This window comes from Syngnathus typhle, linkage group LG16, assembly GCF_033458585.1.
Source record: "Syngnathus typhle isolate RoL2023-S1 ecotype Sweden linkage group LG16, RoL_Styp_1.0, whole genome shotgun sequence".
NCBI classification, from domain to species: Eukaryota; Metazoa; Chordata; class Actinopteri; order Syngnathiformes; family Syngnathidae; genus Syngnathus; species Syngnathus typhle.
Window position 1 is genome coordinate 4022076 of NC_083753.1, and position 22240 is coordinate 4044315.

General features: G+C 43.5%; 1 protein-coding gene across 8 annotated transcripts in view; it reads right to left on the reverse strand.

Annotated features, from left to right (window-relative positions):
* The window catches only part of baz1a (bromodomain adjacent to zinc finger domain, 1A), a 51647-nt gene that overhangs the window by 17909 nt on the left and 11498 nt on the right, over positions 1-22240 (reverse strand). For all 8 annotated transcript variants that reach the window (XM_061301808.1, XM_061301809.1, XM_061301812.1 and 5 more), the window contains 2 exons: positions 7399-7467; positions 7206-7295 (listed from right to left, as the gene is read on the reverse strand). In XM_061301808.1, the coding sequence (XP_061157792.1) occupies positions 7206-7295; positions 7399-7420 (112 nt within the window). In that variant the 5' untranslated portion in view covers positions 7421-7467. The remainder of the gene's footprint in view (positions 1-7205; positions 7296-7398; positions 7468-22240) is intronic.

Genomic DNA, 22240 nt, shown 5'->3' on the forward strand with positions numbered 1-22240 from the left:
CTTTCTGCTCTCGAGCATGGTCCCATGAAAGGCCTAGCGCTGTATTGTACTTTCCTGAAAACAGAGCTTTCTTAACAAGAATTGTGATTGAACTCAACTAACCTGTGTAAGTCTAAATTTTATTTCGGTGTCTCAGTCTTTTCCTTACATTGCAAAAGACAACGAACACGCAGGGAGTAAATTGGATAACAGGCGATTGGCTCTGGCTTTTGCCGTGAGGCACGGATAGTGCGCTTCCTAAATTGTGAACCAAAATCCAATGTCTACGGCAGGGGTGCGCAATACGTCGATCGCGATCGACCGGTCGATCGCCAAGCCACTATTGGTCGATCGCGTGATATTAAAAAAAAGTATATTGGTTTTCTTTTTTTCACGCTTGACGTGTGTACAAACAACAGCGCTAACAACACAAACACGCTAGCTTGCGAGTTCCCTCCAATTGTCAGAACCCTGTTTTTTCTCTTAAACTTAAGAAAGGGTATAAAAATTAGACTATGAAAATGGGACCCATTGCTTCCCTGCTTGGCACTCCGCGTTAAGGGTTGGAATTGGGGGGTTAGATCACCAAATGATTCCCGAGCGCGGCACCCCTGCTGCTTACTGCTCCCCTCTCCCCCAGGGGATGGATTAAAATCACACGGGGATGGGTTAAATCAGTGCTTCTCAATTATTTTCTGTTACGCCCCCCCTTAGCAGGAAGAAAACTATTCGCGCCCCCCCCTCCCCACCGTGACTATCCTAACTTGTCTTGTAAGTCGTAAAATGTTGCACTGTCGCAAACGTCACAGAAGTAACAATGAGAGCGCCACTGCCCCCTGCTGGGAAGATGCGCAATTACACTTTATTCTAGTACTGCAAAAAAAAAGCCTGTTCCCCAGGGTCACACGCGCCCCCCCAGGTATAGCACGGCGCCCCCCAAGGGGGGCGCGCCCCACTATTTGAGAAGCACTGGGTTAAATGCAGAGGACAAATTTCACCACACCCAGATGTGTGTGTGACGATGATTGGGACTTTAACTTGACTTTAACTTTAACTTTTTAACATTAATAAAATGCTTAAGTGTAGTCTTCTCTGAATGCAAACCGGTTAAAATATCTTTAGCTGTAATGTCTACACATATATTACCCTGCGAGCATTTTGTCTATATGCTAAAACCAAACCATTAAAGCAGACATAACTAGGCATTTTTATATATGGTGATGACATAGGTTTTTATAACTTCATGATCTGAAATGTATTTCTGTGCACTTTGAAATAACAAATGTTTGCTGATATATTGCCTGAATAGCATAACGACCCTTAAGGAACCGTTTAATGCATGCCTGATGTTATTCTAATTCACAGACACGGCCCAAGGTGTCTAAGAATGTTTTGTACTTGATTATATCTTATGTTTCGATTAATGCTTGAAGTGACGTTGTATTTTGCCTAATGCTAGACACCAGCCTTGGATTACTATTGAATGTTTTGGACAGAAAGACAATGTTTTGACTAATAATGAAAACTACGGTCGGAAGCATAATTAAACTAAGAACAAACAAATGCATGGTAAGTGGTGAGTAAGAACTTTGCATAGTCAGGGAACATTAACGAATTGATGATGTCACACACAAAACTTCACATAAATCCATACAAAATAACAAAAGTGGAAAGATGATGAATGGACGAAGTGCGACAGTGTATGTGCAAGAATGGAGGAGAATGTTTACAGGAAGGTCACTTGGAGATAAAACCAGCAGGTGCCAGAGGGAGGCAGCCAAGAACCCGGCCAAAGATGATCGCCAAGGTCGAAAGATGAAAAGGAAAACAACAGCCCCCACACACATCGAATCGCCCATAATCAGCATCCAATGCCATGGAACCAGCTCTCACCGAACCAGCACCGACTCCCATGGAATCAAACTCTCCTGCGAACTTGCCCCACCCCAAAGACTCATCACCCATCAAACTCGGCCCACACTGGCATGTGCAACTGAATGCAAGCTGACCAAAGAACCTTGGACGTCGCCTTTTCTGAATGGAGACTTTCTGCTCTCGAGCATGGTCCCATGAAAGGCCTAGCGCTGTATTGTACTTTCCTGAAAACAGAGCTTTCTTAACAAGAATTGTGATTGAACTCAACTAACCTGTGTAAGTCTAAATTTTATTTCGGTGTCTCAGTCTTTTCCTTACATTGCAAAAGACAACGAACACGCAGGGAGTAAATTGGATAACAGGCGATTGGCTCTGGCTTTTGCCGTGAGGCACGGATAGTGCGCTTCCTAAATTGTGAACCAAAATCCAATGTCTACGGCAGGGGTGCGCAATACGTCGATCGCGATCGACCGGTCGATCGCCAAGCCACTATTGGTCGATCGCGTGATATTAAAAAAAAGTATATTGGTTTTCTTTTTTTCACGCTTGACGTGTGTACAAACAACAGCGCTAACAACACAAACACGCTAGCTTGCGAGTTCCCTCCAATTGTCAGAACCCTGTTTTTTCTCTTAAACTTAAGAAAGGGTATAAAAATTAGTGGGGCAGCTGGCCATAGTAAGAAGTATCACTTTCATAGGGAATGGGAGTAGGACTTTTTTTTCACGATGACATATATATATATATATATATATATATATAAAAATTCCCCTCTCACCCTCCGCGGGTGGTCTCCCACTCCAAGCTCGGGTCCTCTACCAGAGGCCTGGGAGCTTTAGGGTTCTGCTTTCCCTGCTAGCATCTTACACCCTGCTGTTATGTGCTGGACTGTCTCAGGGGCCTCTTTGCACAGCCTACACCTTGGGTCTTGTCTGGTGTGGTAGATCTTGGCCTCTATTGCTCTGGTGTTCAGAGCCTGTTCCTGTGCAGCCATGATGAGTGCCTCTGTGCTGTCCTTCAGTCCAGCTTTTTCCAGCCATTGGTAGGATTTCTTGATGTCAGCCACTTCACTTATCTGCCGATGGTACATCCCATGTAGGGGTTTGTCCTCCCATGATGGTGTCTCTAGCCACTCTTCCTCTGTTTGCCATTGTCTGAGACATTCACTGAGCACGTCATCCGTTCGGGCCTTTTCCTTGATGTACTCATGGATCTTGGCTGTTTCATCCCGAACAGTGGCTCTCACACTCAGTAGTCCTCGGCCTCCTTCTTTACGGCTAGTGTACAGTCTCAGGGTGCTGGACTTAGGGTGGAACCCTCCGTGCATGGTTAGGAGCTTCCGTGTCTTGACATCTGTGGTCTGCGTCTCTTCCTTTGGCCAGCTTATTATTCCTGCAGGGTATCTGATGACTGGCAGGGCGTAGCTGTTTATTGCCCGGATCTTGTTCTTGCCATTTAGCTGACTTCTGAGGACTTGCCTTACTCGTTGTAGGTATCCTCTCCTTGTGGCTTCATCGAGGTTGCCATTTGCTTGTTGGATACCAAGGTACTTGTAGCTGTCCTCAATGTCTGTTATTGTTCCTTCTGGGAGTGAGACCCCTTCTGTATGGACTACCTTCCCTCTCTTTGTCACCATGCGACCGCACTTCTCTAGTCCGAATGACATTCCAATGTCTGTGCTGTAGATCCTGGTTGTGTGGATCAGTGAATCGATGTCTCGCTCGCTCTTGGCATACAACTTTATGTCATCCATGTATAGGAGGTGACTGATGGTGGCCCCATTTTTGAGTCGGTATCCGTAGCCAGTCTTGTTGATTGTTTGGCTGAGGGGGTTCAGACCTATGCAGAACAGCAGTGGGGACAGAGCATCTCCTTGGTATATGCCACATTTGATGGAGACTTGTGCAATTGGCTTGTAATTGGCCTCAAGGGTTGTTTTCCACAGTCCCATCGAGTTTGCAATGAAGGCCCTCAGGTTCCTGTTGATGTTGTACAGTTCCAAGCATTCAGTGATCCATGAGTGTGGCATGGAGTCGTAGGCTTTCTTGTAATCAATCCAGGCAGTGCACAGGTTGGTGTGTCGAGTCTTGCAGTCTCGGGCGACTGTTCCGTCAACCAGCAGCTGGTGTTTGGCTCCTCTGGTATTGCTGCCTATGCCTTTCTGTGTTGTGCTCATGTATCGAGCCATGTACACTTATCTTAGCCGCTATGATGCCTGACATGATCTTCCATGTTGTAGGGAGACAGGTTATTGGCCGATAGTTGGATGGGTCTGTACCCTTTGCGGGATCCTTCAGGATCAGGATTGTGCGTCCTTCAGTTAACCATTCGGGGTGAGTTCCAACTTTTAGTAGCTGGTTCATTTGTTCTGCTAGGCGCTCATGGAGTGCAGTGAGCTTCTTAATCCAGTAGGCATGGATCATATCTGGCCCGGGTGCTGTCCAGTTCTTCATACCTGAGACTCTCTCTTGGATGTCTGCCACAGTGATGGTAACTGGGTTCTGCTCAGGGTGGTTGCTGTGGTCTTCTCTTAGAGAGACTAACCATTGTGCCTCACTGTTGTGTGATGTGTCCTTCTCCCATATGCCCTTCCAGTATTGCACAGTCTCCAGCCTTGGTGGGTCCGTTCTGCTGTTGTTACACTGCCATTGAGGCATTTTCCTGGTTGGGTTGTGAAGAGCCTGTTTATTCGCCTGGCTTCACTTTCTCTTGTGTATCTCTTTAGGCGGCTGGACAGGGCTAGGAGCCTCTGTTTGGCAGTCTCCAGTGCTTCAGGTACGTTCATCTGGCTGTAATTCTTGGGTGTTGGTTTCTTCATTGCACCTTTCTGGATCTCTGATAGTTGGCTCACGTCTCTCCGCACTGTCTTGATCTTAGCCTCCAACCTTTTTTTCCATGGTGGGTCTTGTATCTCATGCTTGATATTGCTCTTGTAACCAAGCATCTCCAGGATCACTGTTGCTGAAGTGTATATCAACTCATTTGTTTCAGTGATGGTGGTTGTAGGGATTGCTCTTAGTGCTGCATTCAGATCTTCAACCAGACTTTCTGGTGGTGCTTCACTTAGCCTTTGTAGTTGGCGTCGGGGTTGGCCGCTGTTCATTCGAGTCATGATCTTATCCTTCAGGTCAGTTGCTGTCTTGTTCAGGCTTGCATATCCTCTTGGAGCTGTGTGCCCAATTTCTTGGGCAGTTGATATTGACTCCTCTCTGACCTGGAATTCGGGTTCCCATTTGTCTTGGCATCTGTGTTGTACCTCGTCAATCTCAAGTTGTGAAATCAATTGTCGTTTCTGGATATTGGAGCACTGAATTACTAGTTGTTTAGCAGTTAGTGTTGAGTGTGGATATCGCTCCTTCCATTGCTCCCACATTCTCTTCATGTACCCCCTCTGACTTGGTTTACTGGAGTAGTAGCACTCCAACAATGTTAGGTTCTCACATCTCGCCCATTTCCGCCTTGTTCCAGTAGCCCACTTTACATCTAGGCGTTCTGGTTCCCCAACGCCTGACGCAGACCTTGTTTGACCGGGCGACGTCTGAGCCGGCATCTCATTTGATTCTTTATCTCTCATCATGTTTATGAGGTAGGCGATATCGTCAAGGGTCTTGCCCACAGACCCACACTGGATGATGGTATGGCTCCGCCCCGACCAGGTCTCGAACCCGGGTCCCGCTGGTTGATAGTCTGGCGACTATCCTACTGAGCTATCCAGGATATATATACCGTTTTATTCCATGTATAATGCGCCCCCATGTATAATACGCACCCTAAAAATGGCATGGTGATGCTGGAAAAAAGCCTGTACCCATGTATAATACGCACCCAAATTATTATTACTTTTTTTTTTTAAGTCCCAATGATCGTCACACACGCAGGGAGGCAATGGGTCCCATTTTTATACGCTTTGGTATGGTCTTAACTAGGCTGGATGTATTTTTTTTTTGTTGCCGTTGATTTCTCCGACTGCCCGTAAAGGCACCACCGCGATCAGTGCGGACATGTGAAAAAGGCGGCTCTGTATGGGAGAGAAGTTGAAGAGGAACAAAAACACCCTTGGAAACCAAAACTTGCCCCTCGTCGTGACTCGGAGCCGCAACAAATGTTTCGGATTTGTGTAGGGTACATTGTGACAGCAAACGAGCAGGTGATCGAGCAAGTGTCTGATACGAGAGCATTGCGTTCGTACGGAGCGTGTTTGCAAAATAAAATATTACCTGTAATATTACAGGAAGAATACTACTAACAGGAAGAAAACAACTCTCGCTCTTTATATAGCTGACGTGTCTTGCGCATCCGTTCTGCGCTTCGGATCCATAGTGCGCTTGCGCAGTCATACTGCCTCCGTATGACGTCCGGTCCGCAATGGAGATTAAAAAACAAACAATATTTGACAATAACACACCATCAAGGATTGCACCATCGCATCAAACGATGTGTCGTCAATTATGAATTTTTTGACTAAGTGTGTTGGGCAGGATGGCTGAATGCGATGCGCGATTGACAACAAACAAGAAGAAAGGTGATTTCAAGTTTTATTTCGAGGGAGATTTGTCATGTCTCGTCCCCAGTTTTGCTATGTGTCTAGGTTGCCATAGTTTCTATTCGCGTCGCCCCTCCCTTCCTGTGTCACCTCAATCAATGTAACGTGTTTTGTATTTTAGTCCTGTCTGCCCCTCGCTCACCGTCGGATCATTGCATGTGTTACTGTCACGATGTCTGTTTGGTTTCTGTTCCCGTCCTTGGTAATGTCACCCTGTCTTTTTGTTCCACAACTTTGTCGGTTAGTCCTGTTGTTGTACCATGATTTTCTTAAAAAAAAAAAAAAAAAGTAAAACATTTTTGTACCCATGTATAATGCGCATCCCAGATTTTAGGACAATAAATTAGTTACATTTTGCGCATTATACACGGAAAAAAACGGTATATATAAATATATATATATATATATATATATATATTTAAAATTGTATTTTTTTTAGTGGGTAGACAACCAGCTCGGTGAAACACAAGGGGGTAACAAAATAAACATCACTCTCTTGTGGGATTTTGATAGCCCCCTTTGCTACTCAGCGCTGGAGCCTGTTTTAATTTTAAAGCCATTGCGGTCCTTGTTTCATGATTCGTGGCTTCTGTGCGTGTCGCCAACAGCTTCTACAAAGATGAACTTGATGGACATCGGGCACCACGCATTGTAGACCTTGGGATTACTCCGTAAAAGAAATATGAATATGAGGAAAAAAAATGACTACCTGTAAAATAGTTTTTCCTTGATGCATCTCATGTCAGTCGCACATTTCGAACATGAAGCAAACGCAGAGGAACGAGCAGACAATTTTTTTTTAATTTACCAGCGCCATCAGAGCAGTCTTCCTGAGGGCCCTCTGCACGAGTCACACGAGCACACATATTGAACGTTGTCATTGTCATTTGTGTAGAGTCTACAACAGAAAAAAAATGTCGGCATTGAGCGCAGCCACCACATCATAAGCCTTCACTGTTTACTTTTTTTAATCTACAGTACAGATGTCAAACTAATCATACCTGTCCATGGTCTTGGAAACATGCAGGTCTTCAAACCAGCGGCTTCCTAACACAAGACTGTTTTGCAATCTGCATACAAGGAATTATAAACAGTGTCTCAGAAGTGGAATTAAGAGTAGACAAAATTGAATTGAGGACTTCATGTAAATAAAGCAATAACTGAAAAGTCAGTAACTTTGACAGTACAGCAATTAAACCAAACAGAACCCTACAGGTTCCATTTGTAGTGGGGGGGACATTCAAAATGTTGACTAACCAATTCCAAGCTTAATCATTCTGTCATTCAGTCTTGCATCCTGTTTGTCATTTATTTCCTTGGTCATCATGTCAAAGGTCTCCAGATCAGTCATGGGCACCGCCCACTCTCCGCGTCAAATTCTCAGGGATGAGAACGGCAAATGAAAAAAGCTAGAAGCTGCTCTCGTTCTAGGGGCCGCATGCCCCACTGGGGGGAACGAAGGCCCCCCAGCCTGTGCCCCCCCTCTTGCCGAAGGGGGCCTGCCCCAATGGGGGCCGCGGGCCACAGGCCCCCATTGGGGGCTGCAGGAGCCACAGACCCCTATTGGGGGCCAGGGGGCCCACAGACCCCCATTGGGAGCCGCAGGGGGCCAGGGGCAATGCCATGGAGGGAGCTCAGTGGGAAAAGCTCCCTGGAAACTCCTGGATTTTGGCAGGATAGCAACCCCAAAACCATTAATTTCATCACTCAATTTCAACAGTTTTGTTAAAAAAATATTCCTGTTTGGTGGGCTACCAAGGTGAATATAATACAGTCAAGCCTCGGTTTTCGACCACAATCCGTTCCAGAAGGCGGTTCGAGAAGCAAATCGTTCGAACTCCGAATCTATTTTTCCCATTACAAATAATGGAAAATTTGTAATCCGTTCCAAGACTTTAAGCATTTTTTCATTTGCGCATTTTTGTCCGATCGCGCAACTGTTGCGCACCGCCCAACGCGCAACTGTTGCGCACCGCCCAACGCGCAACCGTAGCGCGTCGCCGTCCGCGCAACTGCACTGCGCTGGTTGCATTATTGTGACAGAGCCGTCGCTGAAATTTAGAAAATATTTTTAAACTCCTGATGTACTTTCCAAAATTCAAGTGGACCTAAGTGCGCAGGGAGCTTAATTTTGTCCGATCGCGCAACTGCAGCGCACCGCCGAACGCGCAAACGCAGCGCGTCGCCGACCGCGCAACTGCACCGCGCTGATCGCATTATTGTGACAGAGCCGTCGCTGAAATATAGAAAATATTTTTAAAGTCCTGATGTACTTTCCAAAATTTAAGTGGACCTCAGTGCGCAGGGAGCTTAATTTAGTTTGATCACGCAACCGCAGCGCGCCGGGCGCTCACTGTCGCATTGCTTTAAGAGCGTCTTTGTGTTCCGAGTTGTCGGATGACGCTGCTCTCGAGCCATGCCCATCTGAAGCTGTTCCTGATCACGTTCGACTTGTCTATTTCCCTGGCACGATCCTCGTTTTTTTTCTCTAAAACTTTCGCCATGCTGGCTAGAATTTTTGCTAATTAGGCAAATTATGTGACGAAAGTAGCACCAAAATCCTGCCGAAAATAAGGCGGCTTTTGTCGCAATACTGCTGCCAGCCCCCCCCCCCCCTATAAAAAACAACTTTCTCAACGGATCTACATGATTCACGAAAATGATACTCCCGACGGAAAAAAACACGGAAATCCGCGGATCCGCGGAAGATTCTCCTCCCTGCATTCTGAACGAGAGTTGAGGCTCCTCAGCCCAGGGATTACCAGAAGGAGCTCCACGATGACCTTCAGAAACTCTGACGGCCGGAGGAGCGCTCGCTCGCCTGAGTTTCCGCAGGAAGTACAGGCGGCGCTGGGCTTTCTTTGCCAGTGATGCGGTGTTGGTGGACCAGGAGAGATCCTCACTGATGTGCACCCCCAGGAACTTGGCGCTGCTCACTCTCTCCACCACAGCACCGTCGATGGTCAGTGGCAGGTGTTGGGTGTGACCCTTCCGGAAGTCCACAACAATCTCCTTGGTCTTGTCGACGTTCAGCAGGAGGTTGTTGTCCCTGCACCACGTGGTCAGAAGGTCAACCTCACGCCTGTATTGTGTCTCGTCTCCCTTGGTGATGAGACCCACCAGAGTCGTGTCGTCAGCAAACTTCACTATGCGGTTGTCGCTGTAGGTTGCAGTGCAGTCGTGCGTCAAGGGACACAGACGCGGCCTGTAGTTAGCCCGCTAGCCCAGTTAGCATTAGCCCCAAGCGGCTTGCTAATCTTGATGAGCCAGGTAAGATACATAGTCATCTCGGTCTACTGGCCCTCGCACCTTGGTCATAGATGACTCCATTACCCGAAATATCATGCTTAAAAATCCAGCCACGGTAATGTGTATTCCTGGGTGCACAGCACCTGACATAGAAGCTAATCTTAGGGAGCTGACTCGCAATAGACCTAGTCAACAGCGTAGTTCCAACAACACTAGCTACTTGGCCATAGTGATACACGTCGGCGCCAATGATGTTAGGATGAGGCAATCAGAGATCACAAAGAAAAATATAGGGAGGACTTGTGATCTCACCAGAAAGAGTCGGCATCAAGTATTTGTCTCTGGCCCCCTGCCTGGGAGAGGCACTGATGAGAGGTTTAGTAGATTGGTCTCCTTTAATTGATGAATGGCTGGGTTCTGTAAAAAGCAGGGACTGTATTTTATAGATAACTGGTCCTCCTTCTGAGGCCGCCCCGACCTGCTGAGGAAGGACGGCCTTCATCCTAACCGTGAAGGCGCCTTCACTCTTTCTAGGAATATAGATTACTATTTGAGCCACTCATGACAGGTCACTTTAGAGCAGGCTGGGGCACAGGTGACTAGACCACCTGTTAAGATGGGTTTGGAGTCTGTTAAGTTAAAGTTAACTAGCGGGAGGCTAGACTTCCAGCATGCATTGTGTAGACTAGAGCGTCACAGTACACGTGAACACACTTTCCCAACCTTCAGTATCAAATTCCCACGGTCGTATTGTCCCACCGCGCTAATAAACATTTGAGACGTGATGTCAGGCCGAGAGAACACAATCTTACTCGCATTTTGTTTAAAAATCCTTCGATAGATACGAACCCTGATCGACCGATTACACTTAAACTCGGTTTTATGAATATTAGATCGCTTCATACAAAAGCAGTTCTCGTTAATGACCTCATCACAGAACATTATCTACCGTTTTTTTCCGTGTATAGTGCGCAAAATTTAACTAATTTATTGTCCTAAAATCTGGGGTGCGTATTATACATGGGTACAAAAACGTTTTTTTAATTTTTTTTATTTTTTATTTTTTTTTAAAAGAAAGTCATGGTACAACAAAACCAACAACAGGACTGACCGACAAAGTCGTGGAACAAAAAGACAGGGTGACAGTACCAAAGACAGGAACAGAATGACAGTAACACATGCAATGATCCAACGGTGAGCGAGGGGCAGACAGGACTTAAATACAAAACACGTTACATCGATTGAGGTGACACAGGAAGAGAGGGGCGACGCGAACAGAAACTATGGCAACCTAGACACATAGCAAAACTGGGGACGAGACATGACAAATCTCCCCCGAAATAAAACTCACCTTCTTGTTTGTTGTCAATCGCGCATCGCATTCAGCCATCGTGCCCAACACACTTACCGTTTTTTTCCGTGTATAGTGCGCAAAATTTAACTAATTTATTGTCCTAAAATCTGGGGTGCGCATTATACATGGGTACAAAAAATTTTTTTAATTTTTTTTTAAATTTTTTTTTAATTTTTTTTTATTTTTTAAGTCCCAATGATCGTCACACACGCAGGGAGGCAATGGGTCCCATTTTTATAGTCTTTGGTATGGTCTTAACTAGGCTGGATGTAATTTTTTTGTTGGCGTTGATTTCTCCGACTGCCCGTAAACGCACCACCGCGCACGGGAAAGAGGCGGCTCTGTATGGGAGAGACGTTGAAGAGGAATAAAAACACCCTTGGAAACCAAAACTTGCCCCTCGTCGTGACTCGGAGCCGCAACAAATGTTTCGGATTTGTGTAGGGTACATTGTGAGACAGCAAACGAGCAGGTGATCGAGCAAGCCTTGTCTGATACGAGAGCATTGCGGTCGCATGGAGCGTGTTTGAAGTGAACAGCAGAGAAGAAAGGAACAAGGCAAAGTGTTGTGAAATAAAATGCACAGAACGGATGCGCAAGACACGTCAGCTATATAAAGAGCGAGAGTTGTTTTCTTCCTATTAGTTTCAATTTACAGTTTAATTAGCAGTTTCAATCAGCAAATAACAAAATGCGTATTACAGGTAATATTTTATTTCACAACACTTTGCCTTGTTATAAAATAATAATAATAATAATTTAAAAAAATTCATAAAAATTGGGTGCGTATTATACATGGGTACAAGCTTTTTTCCAGCATCAGCATGCCATTTTTAGGGGTGCGTACTATACATGGGGGTGCACTATACACGGAAAAAAACGGTATTCAGTCCACTGTCACCCCCACCCTTTTTCTTGTAATAAAGATGCTCTTGTGGGAAGCGAGAGTCAGACTTCATTCGACCATCGCTGTAAGCACAGCGACGAGTGAACTCTCCGCCTGCAGGTGTCTAAAACGACTAACTTGTCTCCGAGTGGTTCTTGCAAAATAAGTTAGAGTGAGCACCACTCTAACATTTTGGTGCCGAAACCCGGGACCCTCATACCCGCCATCTGACTGACGGAGGAAGACGTGCTGCAATGTCGACAAGCCAGCGTCCATTAGGAGGACCTGGAAAAGAAAGTCCTGGGAAGAGAACTTCTTCGCTGGGCCAGCATCTTAGGTCTGCCTTCGTCTGACAGAGGTGGTTTGACGGGACCCGGCAATGCAACGAACCAGGAGACACGTAAGTTAAAAAAATAAATAAATAAATAATAATATTTTTTTTTTAAAAAGCGCTGATACGGCTTTGGTTTGTCCGAGCTATGAGATACGGCTTTGGTTTGTCCGAGCTATGAGATACGGCTTTGGTTTGTCCGAGCTATGAGGTACGGCTTTGGTTTGTCCGAGCTATGAGATACGGCTTTGATTTGTTCGAGCTATGAAACGCGTAAAAAATTAAAGGTGCACGAGATACGGCTTTGGTTTTTCCAAGCTAAGAAACAGCTGGGATTCTCGTCCCAGTGGAAAGAACGGGCTAAGAAAAAAACTTTTTTTTCTCAATTGAAGAAGGGCGTAGATTTTTTTTTTTTTGGTCCGTTTTTCCAAGCTGTTAGGACGGGTTTTACACCCATCCTGGATAGGCCTAAAAATAAAAAGCGCTGGAGTTTGTGTGATTGAGAGTGACTGGTAGGATAAATTGGCAAAATAGCAGTTCTAGCATTGATCGACGGCAATAACACAGGCTAGTAATTTGTTAGAAGGTCAATTTAAACCTGCATTGAGGATCCTCAAAGAAAATAAAAAGAGATTGAAAAAAAAAACACTGGAAAAACTAAAATTAAGATGAGAAAAAGGAACGATAAATCTCTAGCTCTTGAAGGAGATGAGTTCATGGCGAGTAGATTTTTTGATTGTATGTAATACATGCTGAAGTGGAAAAAGAAAAGAGAGAGAGTTGAATTGTGCTAGACTGTGGTTGAAAGCTTCACAAGAGAGAAGAGAATAAATCCAAAAGACAAAAGACAGAAAGTTGAAAAGTGCTGCGACTATGTTTGTCAGGCCGGAAGACAATGAGGCCACAGTGCGCAGGTGCACTGTCCCGGCCACGGCTCCAGCCGCAGCTCAAGCAGAAGGGCAAGAGAGGCATTCCTCTCGTGTGCAAAACTTGTATACAACAACTATGCAGTGGGACAGGCATGCTGAAAAAGTGATCCAAAAAGGCAAAAGTTCTGATGTATTTCATCAAGATGATGATAATGGTCTAAATGAAGATACAACGATCTTCTTCCAAAGTTCCCAAAGGGGAGAGGAAGAGTTAGAGACCAACTAGGCCGAAGGCCACCATATAATTCAAAACACCCATCAGATTCTGACAACTGTTGGAACTGTGGGAAACGTGGACACTGGTCAAGAGAGTGTTTTAAAAAAAAAAAAAAAAAAAAAGCGGTGCCAGTCAAGGGGCAGAGGAAGAGGCAGAGGAAAAGTCCCATTTACAGCATGACAAGCTTCCTCTCCTTTGACCCCTCATGCTAATACAGAGAAAGAAAGAATAGATGCCCATATGACAGCAAAACATGTCATTGTCAGATTATTGGAACATTTTTTGGATTATTAGAGCTCCTGTCCATGCAAGAAGTATGACAATGCTGTTTGTATGCCCAACGACAAATTACCAGGGATCAAATTGTGTGTGTACACTAAGGTTAGAATTTACAAATCAAGTGGTAAATGAATGCAACTTGAAGATAAATAAAAAAAACTAGAATGTACTGTCCTCGTGTGCGTGGGAGGGACTAGCTCATGATCGACCACAGGAAATGGCCAGCCTGTGACGAATCATTGGTGCTGGGACCTGCCCTACGCGCGCGAGAGCTGTGCATGTGTGTTAAAATGATGAAGATTGGCTAAACTTTTAGTGTAAAGAAATTTGCTAGACTGTGGTCTATTCAATTTGCACCGCAGAACAGAAACGACTTGGAGAGATAAAAATGAGAGGAAAAGAGAGAAATGTGTTTGCGAGCAGAAATTATCCACACTAGTGCATGTTAAGTGTCGAGCCCTCATGAGAAATTTGAAAAAAAAAACGACAGAACATGCTTTCAGGAATTGGAAGAAGCAAAATTGTGAATTTAAGACATTGCAATGCTACATTTAATAGGAATAATTGATTGATGGTGTTATAAAATTATACAAACTGCTATATGCGAGCTAAATCTGAGAAATTGAGTTCGTTAAATCTAAAAGCAAAGAAAAATTCAGATTAATTTGCCAGTAGTTTTTATGAGTTGAGTTTTTTTTGGATTGGTGGATTGTTCTATCAGGAACCTTGAGTTGAAAATGGTATATGAATGTTGTGTGGTGAGCTTGGATGAATTGAGACCAATGTGATGGAAAGACTCCTTTTTGGAGACTGTGTGTGAGATGCAAATGAGCATTGATGAATGATTGCCTTGAATGATAGGAAAATACAGGTTGAATGGTTGAAGCTGTTGGCGACTACTATGGAAAATTAGTAGAGCGACTTTGCTGAAAGAGTGGTTTTCAGTAAGTTGAATGCTAAAATGAAAAACATAGCTTTTGGATTAATGATTAACTAGAGAAAAAACTGGAGAATCAGTAACACATGCAGAAGATGTGTGAACTGGGAAATTGAGAAGCGTTTTGGAAAGAAAGTCGAATTAAATGATGGAATCATATGTAGTAAAGAACACATTCTCCCAAAAAGTTTGTCAAGGTGTGAGGCATGGGCATTGCCAAGCCTCAGAAGGAGGAAGTGAATAGGACAGATAGTGGAAGATAGTAATAATACAAACCTTTACGACATATGGATTTTCTAATACATTTAGTGTCATACTGTGGTAAAATTCTATTCTGGTATCATGCAATGTATATCTCACTAGTAAGCCTAAGTGTGACCGGGTCATGTTTCAGGTCAGGTTCGTGCGGGATTGTTTGGGCCTTGGTCCATGATCTCATTGGCACGAGACATCTGGTTTCCATTAACAACTGACAAGATATGCACCCGAGTGAGGAAAGGGAGGCTAACTCATAAATAATGAGGAGATATTGGGAGTAATCTGTTGGTCCTTTCTTTAAGACCCTTCCTGGTGCAGATAGGTTAGCAACAAGAGATTTAGAGGTTCAACAGAAAGACAGTTAAAAGAAAACATTATTAATTTGGACAGTTGCAGGCTAACAGGAGCATGAGAAAGAAGAGCTAAGAAGCGGGATCCAATTTGATCAGGGAGATTGGAAATTCACAGCACCATATTCCAAGTCACATTTTTGAGCAAGCATGACACAGGTAATAACGTTTGAGAGGTCAAGACATAGATCAGGGCTAGATGTGGAACGCAGACCTCGAGTTAATTTTGAATAATGATACTGAAGACAATGTACTGTCTTATTAAATTGGAACTATAGACAGAACGTAGCAAAAAAAAATAGGATGAGTTGCAGGACTTACAATATAAAGACGAGATCGCTGTTACTAGGAGAATTTGAAGTTTGGTAAACAAATGTTACTAGCGAATTGATGGCAGCAGCTACATTTGGTTACAAGTTTGATGTCCCAGTCTGTCACTCTCAGTGCCAGGATCCCTGAAACTCGATCCCGAGACTCTACCTGCAGCCATGGACGTCTACAAAACGGTGCCTGGCTTTGAGGCACCTTTGGCCTTTGGCAAGGACAAAGAAAGACTGTTGTGCTTGAAGGGTGGCAAGTACACTCCGGAGAAAAGACGACATCCTCGGGGACAAAAAAAAAGACAGTGAGAAGCGGAGGAACTCACAATGTTGAAAATGGACTCATTTGAACAATGGACTCATTCGAGAGTGATGGATGGTTGGCTCTGAAGCAACAACAAAAGAACACCAACTTGCAGCAGAAGACACATGGACATGAAGTGGCCGACGGCCAAATCGCACTCCTTGCTGTGGCGTGGCTAAACTTGGTGGGGCTTGAGTCAAAGTGGACAGGAGCTTCATTGTGCACTGAGTTTGACAGAACTGAGGAGATTTGTTAAAAAAATAAAATAAAATAATAATAATACCGTTTTTTTCCGTGTATAGTGCGCAAAATTTAACTAATTTATTGTCCTAAAATCTGGGGTATTACCGTTTTTTTCTGTGTATAGTGCGCAATATTTAACTAATTTATTGTCCTAAAATCTGGGGTGCGTATTATACATGGGTACAAAAAAAAAAATGTAATTTTTTTTTTTTTAAAATTTTTTTTTTTTTTAATTTTTTTTTTTTTTTTTTTTTTAAAGAAAGTCATGGTACAACAAAACCAACAACAGGACTGACCGACAAAGTCGTGGAACAAAAAGACAGGGTGACATTACCAAAGACAGGAACAGAATGACAGTAACACATGCAATGATCCAACGGTGAGCGAGGGGCAGACAGGACTTAAATACAAAACACGTTACATCGATTGAGGTGACACAGGAAGAGCGGGGTGACGCGAACAGAAACTATGGCAACCTAGACACATAGCAAAACTGGGGACGAGACATGACAAATCTCCCCCGAAATAAAACTCACCTTTCTTCTTGTTTGTTGTCAATCGCGCATCGCATTCAGCCATCCTGCCCAACACACTTAGTAAAATTCATAATTGACGACACATCGTTTGATGCGATGGTGCAATCCTCGATGGTGTGTTATTGTCAAATATTGTTTGTTTTTTAATCTCCATCGCGGACCGGACGTCATACAGAGGCCGCCATTACAGATGCGCAGAACGGTTGCGCAAGACACGTCAGCTACATAAAGAGCGAGAGTTCAGTTCTCCACCTATTAGTTTCAATTCACAGTTTAATTAGCAGTTCCAATCAGCAAATAACAAAATGCGTATTACAGGTAATATTTTATTTCACAACACTTTGCCTTGTTCCTTTCGTCTCTGCTGTTCATTTCAAACACGCTCCATACGACCGCAATGCTCTTGTATCAGACGCTCGCTCGATCACCTGCTAGTTTGCCGTCTGTCACAATGTACCCTACACATATCCGAAACATTTGTTGCGGCTCCGAGTCACGACGAGGGGCAAGTTTTGGTTTCCAAGGGTGTTTTTATTCCTCTTCAACGTCTCTCCCATACAGAGCCGCCTCTTTCCCGTGCGCGCACGGAGAGCGGTGGTGCGTTTAGGGGCAGTCGGAGAAACCAACGCCAACAAAAAAAATGACATCCAGCCTAGTTAAGACCATACCAAAGACTATAAAAATGGGACCCATTGCCTCCCTGCGTGTGTGACGATCTTTGGGACTTAAAAAAATAAAATTAAAAAAAAAATTTTTTTTTAAAAATTCATAAAAATTGGGTGCGTATTATACATGGGTACAAGCTTTTTTCCAGCATCAGCATGCCATTTTTAGGGTGCGTACTATACATGGGGGCGCACTATACACGGAAAAAAACGGTATACATGGGTACAAAAAAAAAAAATTAATTTTTTTTTTTTTTTTAAAAGAAAGTCATGGTACAACAAAACCAACAACAGGACTGACCGGCAAAGTCGTGGAACAAAAAGACAGGGTGACAGTACCAAAGACAGGAACAGAATGACAGTAACACATGCAATGATCCAACGGTGAGCGAGGGGCAGACAGGACTTAAATACAAAACACGTTACATCGATTGAGGTGACACAGGAAGAGAGGGGCGACGCGAACAGAAACTATGGCAACCTAGACACATAGCAAAACTGGGGACGAGACATGACAAATCTCCCCCGAAATAAAACTCACCTTTCTTCTTGTTTGTTGTCAATCGCGCATCGCATTCAGCCATCGTTCCCAACACACTTAGTCAAAAAAAATCCATAATTGACGACACATCGTTTGATGCGATGGTGCAATCCTTGATGGTGTGTTATTGTCAAATATTGTTTGTTTTTAATCTCCATCGCGGACCGGACGTCATACGGAGGCCGCCATTACAGATGCGCAGAACGTATGCGCAAGACACGTCAGCTATATTAAGAGCGAGATATGTTTTCTTCCTATTAGTTTCAATTCACAGTTTAATTAGCAGTTTCAATCAGCAAATAACAAAATGCGTATTACAGGTAATATTTTATTTCACAACACTTTGCCTTGTTCCTTTCGTCTCTGCTGTTCATTTCAAACACGCTCCATACGAACGCAATGCTCTTGTATCAGACGCTCGCTCGATCACCTGCTAGTTTGCTGTCTGTCACAATGTACCCTACACAAATCCGAAACATTTGTTGCGGCTCCGAGTCACGACGAGGGGCAAGTTTTGGTTTCCAAGGGTGTTTTTATTCCTCTTCAACGTCTCTCCCATACAGAGCCGCCTCTTTCCCGTGTGCGCACGGAGCGCGGTGGTGCGTTTATGGGCAGTCGGAGAAATCAACGCCAACAAAAAAAATTACATCCAGCCTAGTTAAGACCATACCAAAGACTATAAAAATGGGACCCATTGCCTCCCTGCGTGTGTGACGATCATTGGGACTTAAAAAAAAAAAAAAAAAAATTTAAAAATTAAAAAAAACTCATAAAAATTGGGTGCGTATTATACATGGGTACAAGCTTTTTTCCAGCATCAGCATGCCATTCTTAGGGTGCGTACTATACATGGGGGCGCACTATACATGGAAAAAAACGGTAATAATAATTAAATAATGCGTAAATCCACAGAGAAAAGCATCATAATCGGAGACTGAACAGATTTGGATAGGACAAATAGGCTAAAACGGTAGGAAACAAGAGCGAGATCTGATGTTTTGGCTCATCAGGCATAAGAAGTAGAAATTGAGTTAGATAAATTTTAGAATAGGACACTTGGACTAAAGTGAATTCAGTCAAGAGGAAGCTAGGTTGCTCAATGTACCTACTCAATAAAATAGTAAGTTCGTTGCACCACAGTGGAGTTTGGGTGGTCAGAAAGTTGGATACGTTCAATTTTTGACTTTCACACAATCATCCATAAGTTAGAGTGAGCACCACTCTAACAGAAAGTGCTGCGAGAAAACTGCTGAATGTTCCTCCACCAACTGAAGAGCAGAAAGCTGCCTTTTACAAGGCTTTGTCTGAATGCGGTGGAAGACCAGCAATTTTGAGCATTGTCCCTGACTATGCTGACAACTTTGTGCCAAGGTCAGTGAAGCAAAAGCTTCCTGTACCTCTCTCACAGCTGCACGATTGTGGCAATATGAAACTCAGCCCAGATGAACTTGCACTAAAATGCCGGTCAGAGCTGGAAAAGTTGCATTCCATTACCAGAGAGCAGGTTTGTATTTTTTTCGCACTTAGTAATTGATATATATATCATAAATAATTTATTGTTCTCCAACCTGTTACAAATAATCTAACCATAGTGAAAACAATTTTTATTCAAATGTTTTTCAGATATCTGCGGTTGAAGAAGAGTCCAGGGGCCAAGCAACATCAACAACTTGGTTTCAACAAAGAACTGGGCGAATTAGTTCATCAAGTTCTGCACGCAGATTTTTACACTCTGCAGTGAGGGAATCCATTGCTTCCCCAGTGATATCCGTCTGTGTGGCAGTAGTCACCATGGCTTATTTTCGAATCTCAGCGTGCACCACATCTTCATCAGCGGGTAGTTGATCATTTTCACAAGACAGACTGGGAAATATTGACAAGTGCTGCTGCTGCTGCCAATGCCCTCTCGCTGTCTCTCTTGCGCTGCTTGAGATTTTGTCTTCTCTCAAAGAGTCTTCGTTTGTGAGGTGACTGGGTATGCTCAAATATACTTGGTACATAGTCTGGGGATAGTGGATCTTCGCTTTTTGCACCTGAAACAATTAAACAATCACATTATTCATAATGACTACCATAAATAATTAAGCACGTTGTTGAAGGGGATATACCCAGTTCAATTTGTTTCGTAATGCCATTTCATAACTTCACATATTAAAAAACTGAAGAGTGAAATCATTCAGATACTGTACCTGTCTGTTCAAGTTGCTACCATTTTTATTTTTTGTTTATTTTTGCATGATGCCTCATCTGATTGGCTTGAAAACTTAACCAATAACAATTTTAACGTTGTGTCAATGGCTTGTGTCAATGGCTTGAAAACTTGTAGATGTAGATTTTACCTTATGCCAAATGAAGTAACAAAAAGCCTCTTGTTCAAAAATGCTTCATTAAAAAAAAATTGTTTCACAAGGTTCATTATAAAAAAAATAATAATTTCCTAATGCATTCTACTCATGAGAATTAATTGTTCAATTCCAATATGAAGTTCAATATTTACATTGATAAAGTTTTCAAGCCAATCAGATGAAGCATCATGAAAAAATAAACAAAAAATAAAAACGGAGGGGGGGGGTGAACTGTGACCTGGTTAAAACCTAATGAACTGATGCCGCTTAATGAGGCCTCGCCTCCAAATTTTGTGAGCTTGCATGTGTCGCGTCCTCGAAAAAAGGGTGGGGGTGTCGCCCTCATCTCAAATTCCGAGCTTAGTTTTAGGCCTCGTTCGATCAACGTATTTAAAACATTTGAGGTTCTCACTGTCCGATCCACCGCTTTACCGTCATTTTATCTTGCTGTTATTTACCGTCCACCCGGGGCTTACTCTGGCTTCCTGGATGAATTTTCAGAATTTATGGCTGATCTAGTAACCAATGCGGATAATATAATTATCATGGGCGATTTCAACATCCACATGAATTTACCGTCAGAGCCACTTACTTCGGCGTTTCAGACTTTAACTGATACGTTTGGTTTTACGTAAGCCGTACAGGCAGCAACGCATAAGAATGGAAATACCATAGATCTGGTATTATCCCGAGGACTTGCAACCTCAAATATAGCAGTACTGCCATACACTACTGTTTTGTCTGATCATTACTTAATAAAGTTTGAAATTCTAGTTCCTTGTCAAAGACAAGAGAGCAATCAGCATTATTGGAGCCGTCATTTCAACTCCATGACTGCAACTGCGCTATCTGAGATACTGTCGCCGGCAACCGCTATATTTCTCACATACGCCGGCTCTATTGATAATCTTACAAATGAATTCAATGCGACATTGTTAAATGCCATTGACGCTGTGGCGCCGTTACGTCTGAAAACTCGTCGTAGAGTGCCTACTCCGTGGTTCACAGATGAAACGCGTACGCTTAAGCAATTATGTAGAAAGCATGAGCGCAGTTGGCGTCTAACCAAACTTGAGGTTTTCCATCAGGCATGGCAGGATAGCCTCCTGAAATATAAAGATGCGCTTATTTTAGCAAAAACTCTGTATTTTTCACAAGTTATTAATCTCAATAAAAATAATCTGAAACACCTATTTGATACAGTGGCAAAGCTGACTCTGCGCCAGCCGACCACCGATAGTTCCTTCCACTCAGCTGACGAGTTCATGAAACTTTTTACTCAAAAGATTGAATCCATTAGGGATGAGATCAAGAATACCATTCCAATCGCTCGGTCGAGCTCGCCGTTTACCAACGCTGATGATCATGCAACAACCCTCTCAACTTTTAAAAGCGTGTCTCTTGAAAGGCTTACACAATTGGTTAGTGCGGCTAAACAAACAACATGTTTACTCGACCCTCTTCCAGCCAAACTACTTAAAGAATTATTTCAAATTTTAGGACCGTCTGTCTTAAATATAATCAATCTGTCTGTCTCCTCTGGGATAGTGCCAACAGCCTTTAAAACCGCTATCTTTAAACCGTTACTTAAGCGACCAAATCTTGACCCGGACTGTCTCAGTAATTATAGGCCAGTTTCAAACCTCCCATTCATAGCAAAACTTCTTGAAAAAGTAGTAGCGCAGCAGTTTATTGATTACATGGTCGCCAATAATCAATATGACACTTTTCAGTCTGGTTTTAGAGCTAATCATTCCACTGAGACAGCACTTGCTAAAGTGACTAACGATCTCCTCATAGCTATGGATTCAAACACTTCGTCTGTACTGTTACTACTCGATCTTAGTGCTGCCTTCGACACTGTAGACTTAGATATTTTATTAGGGCGTCTTAAAAGTTGTGTTGGTATTTCAGGGTCAGCACTAGGCTGGTTCCATTCCTATCTATCAAACAGGACGCACCGAGTGGTCCATGGCAATGCGTCCTCGGAGCTCTATAATGTTACGTGTGGTGTCCCACAGGGATCGGTTCTCGGACCAATTCTTTTTAATATTTATAGGATTCCGCTTGGCGACATAATACGTAAATATAATATTAGT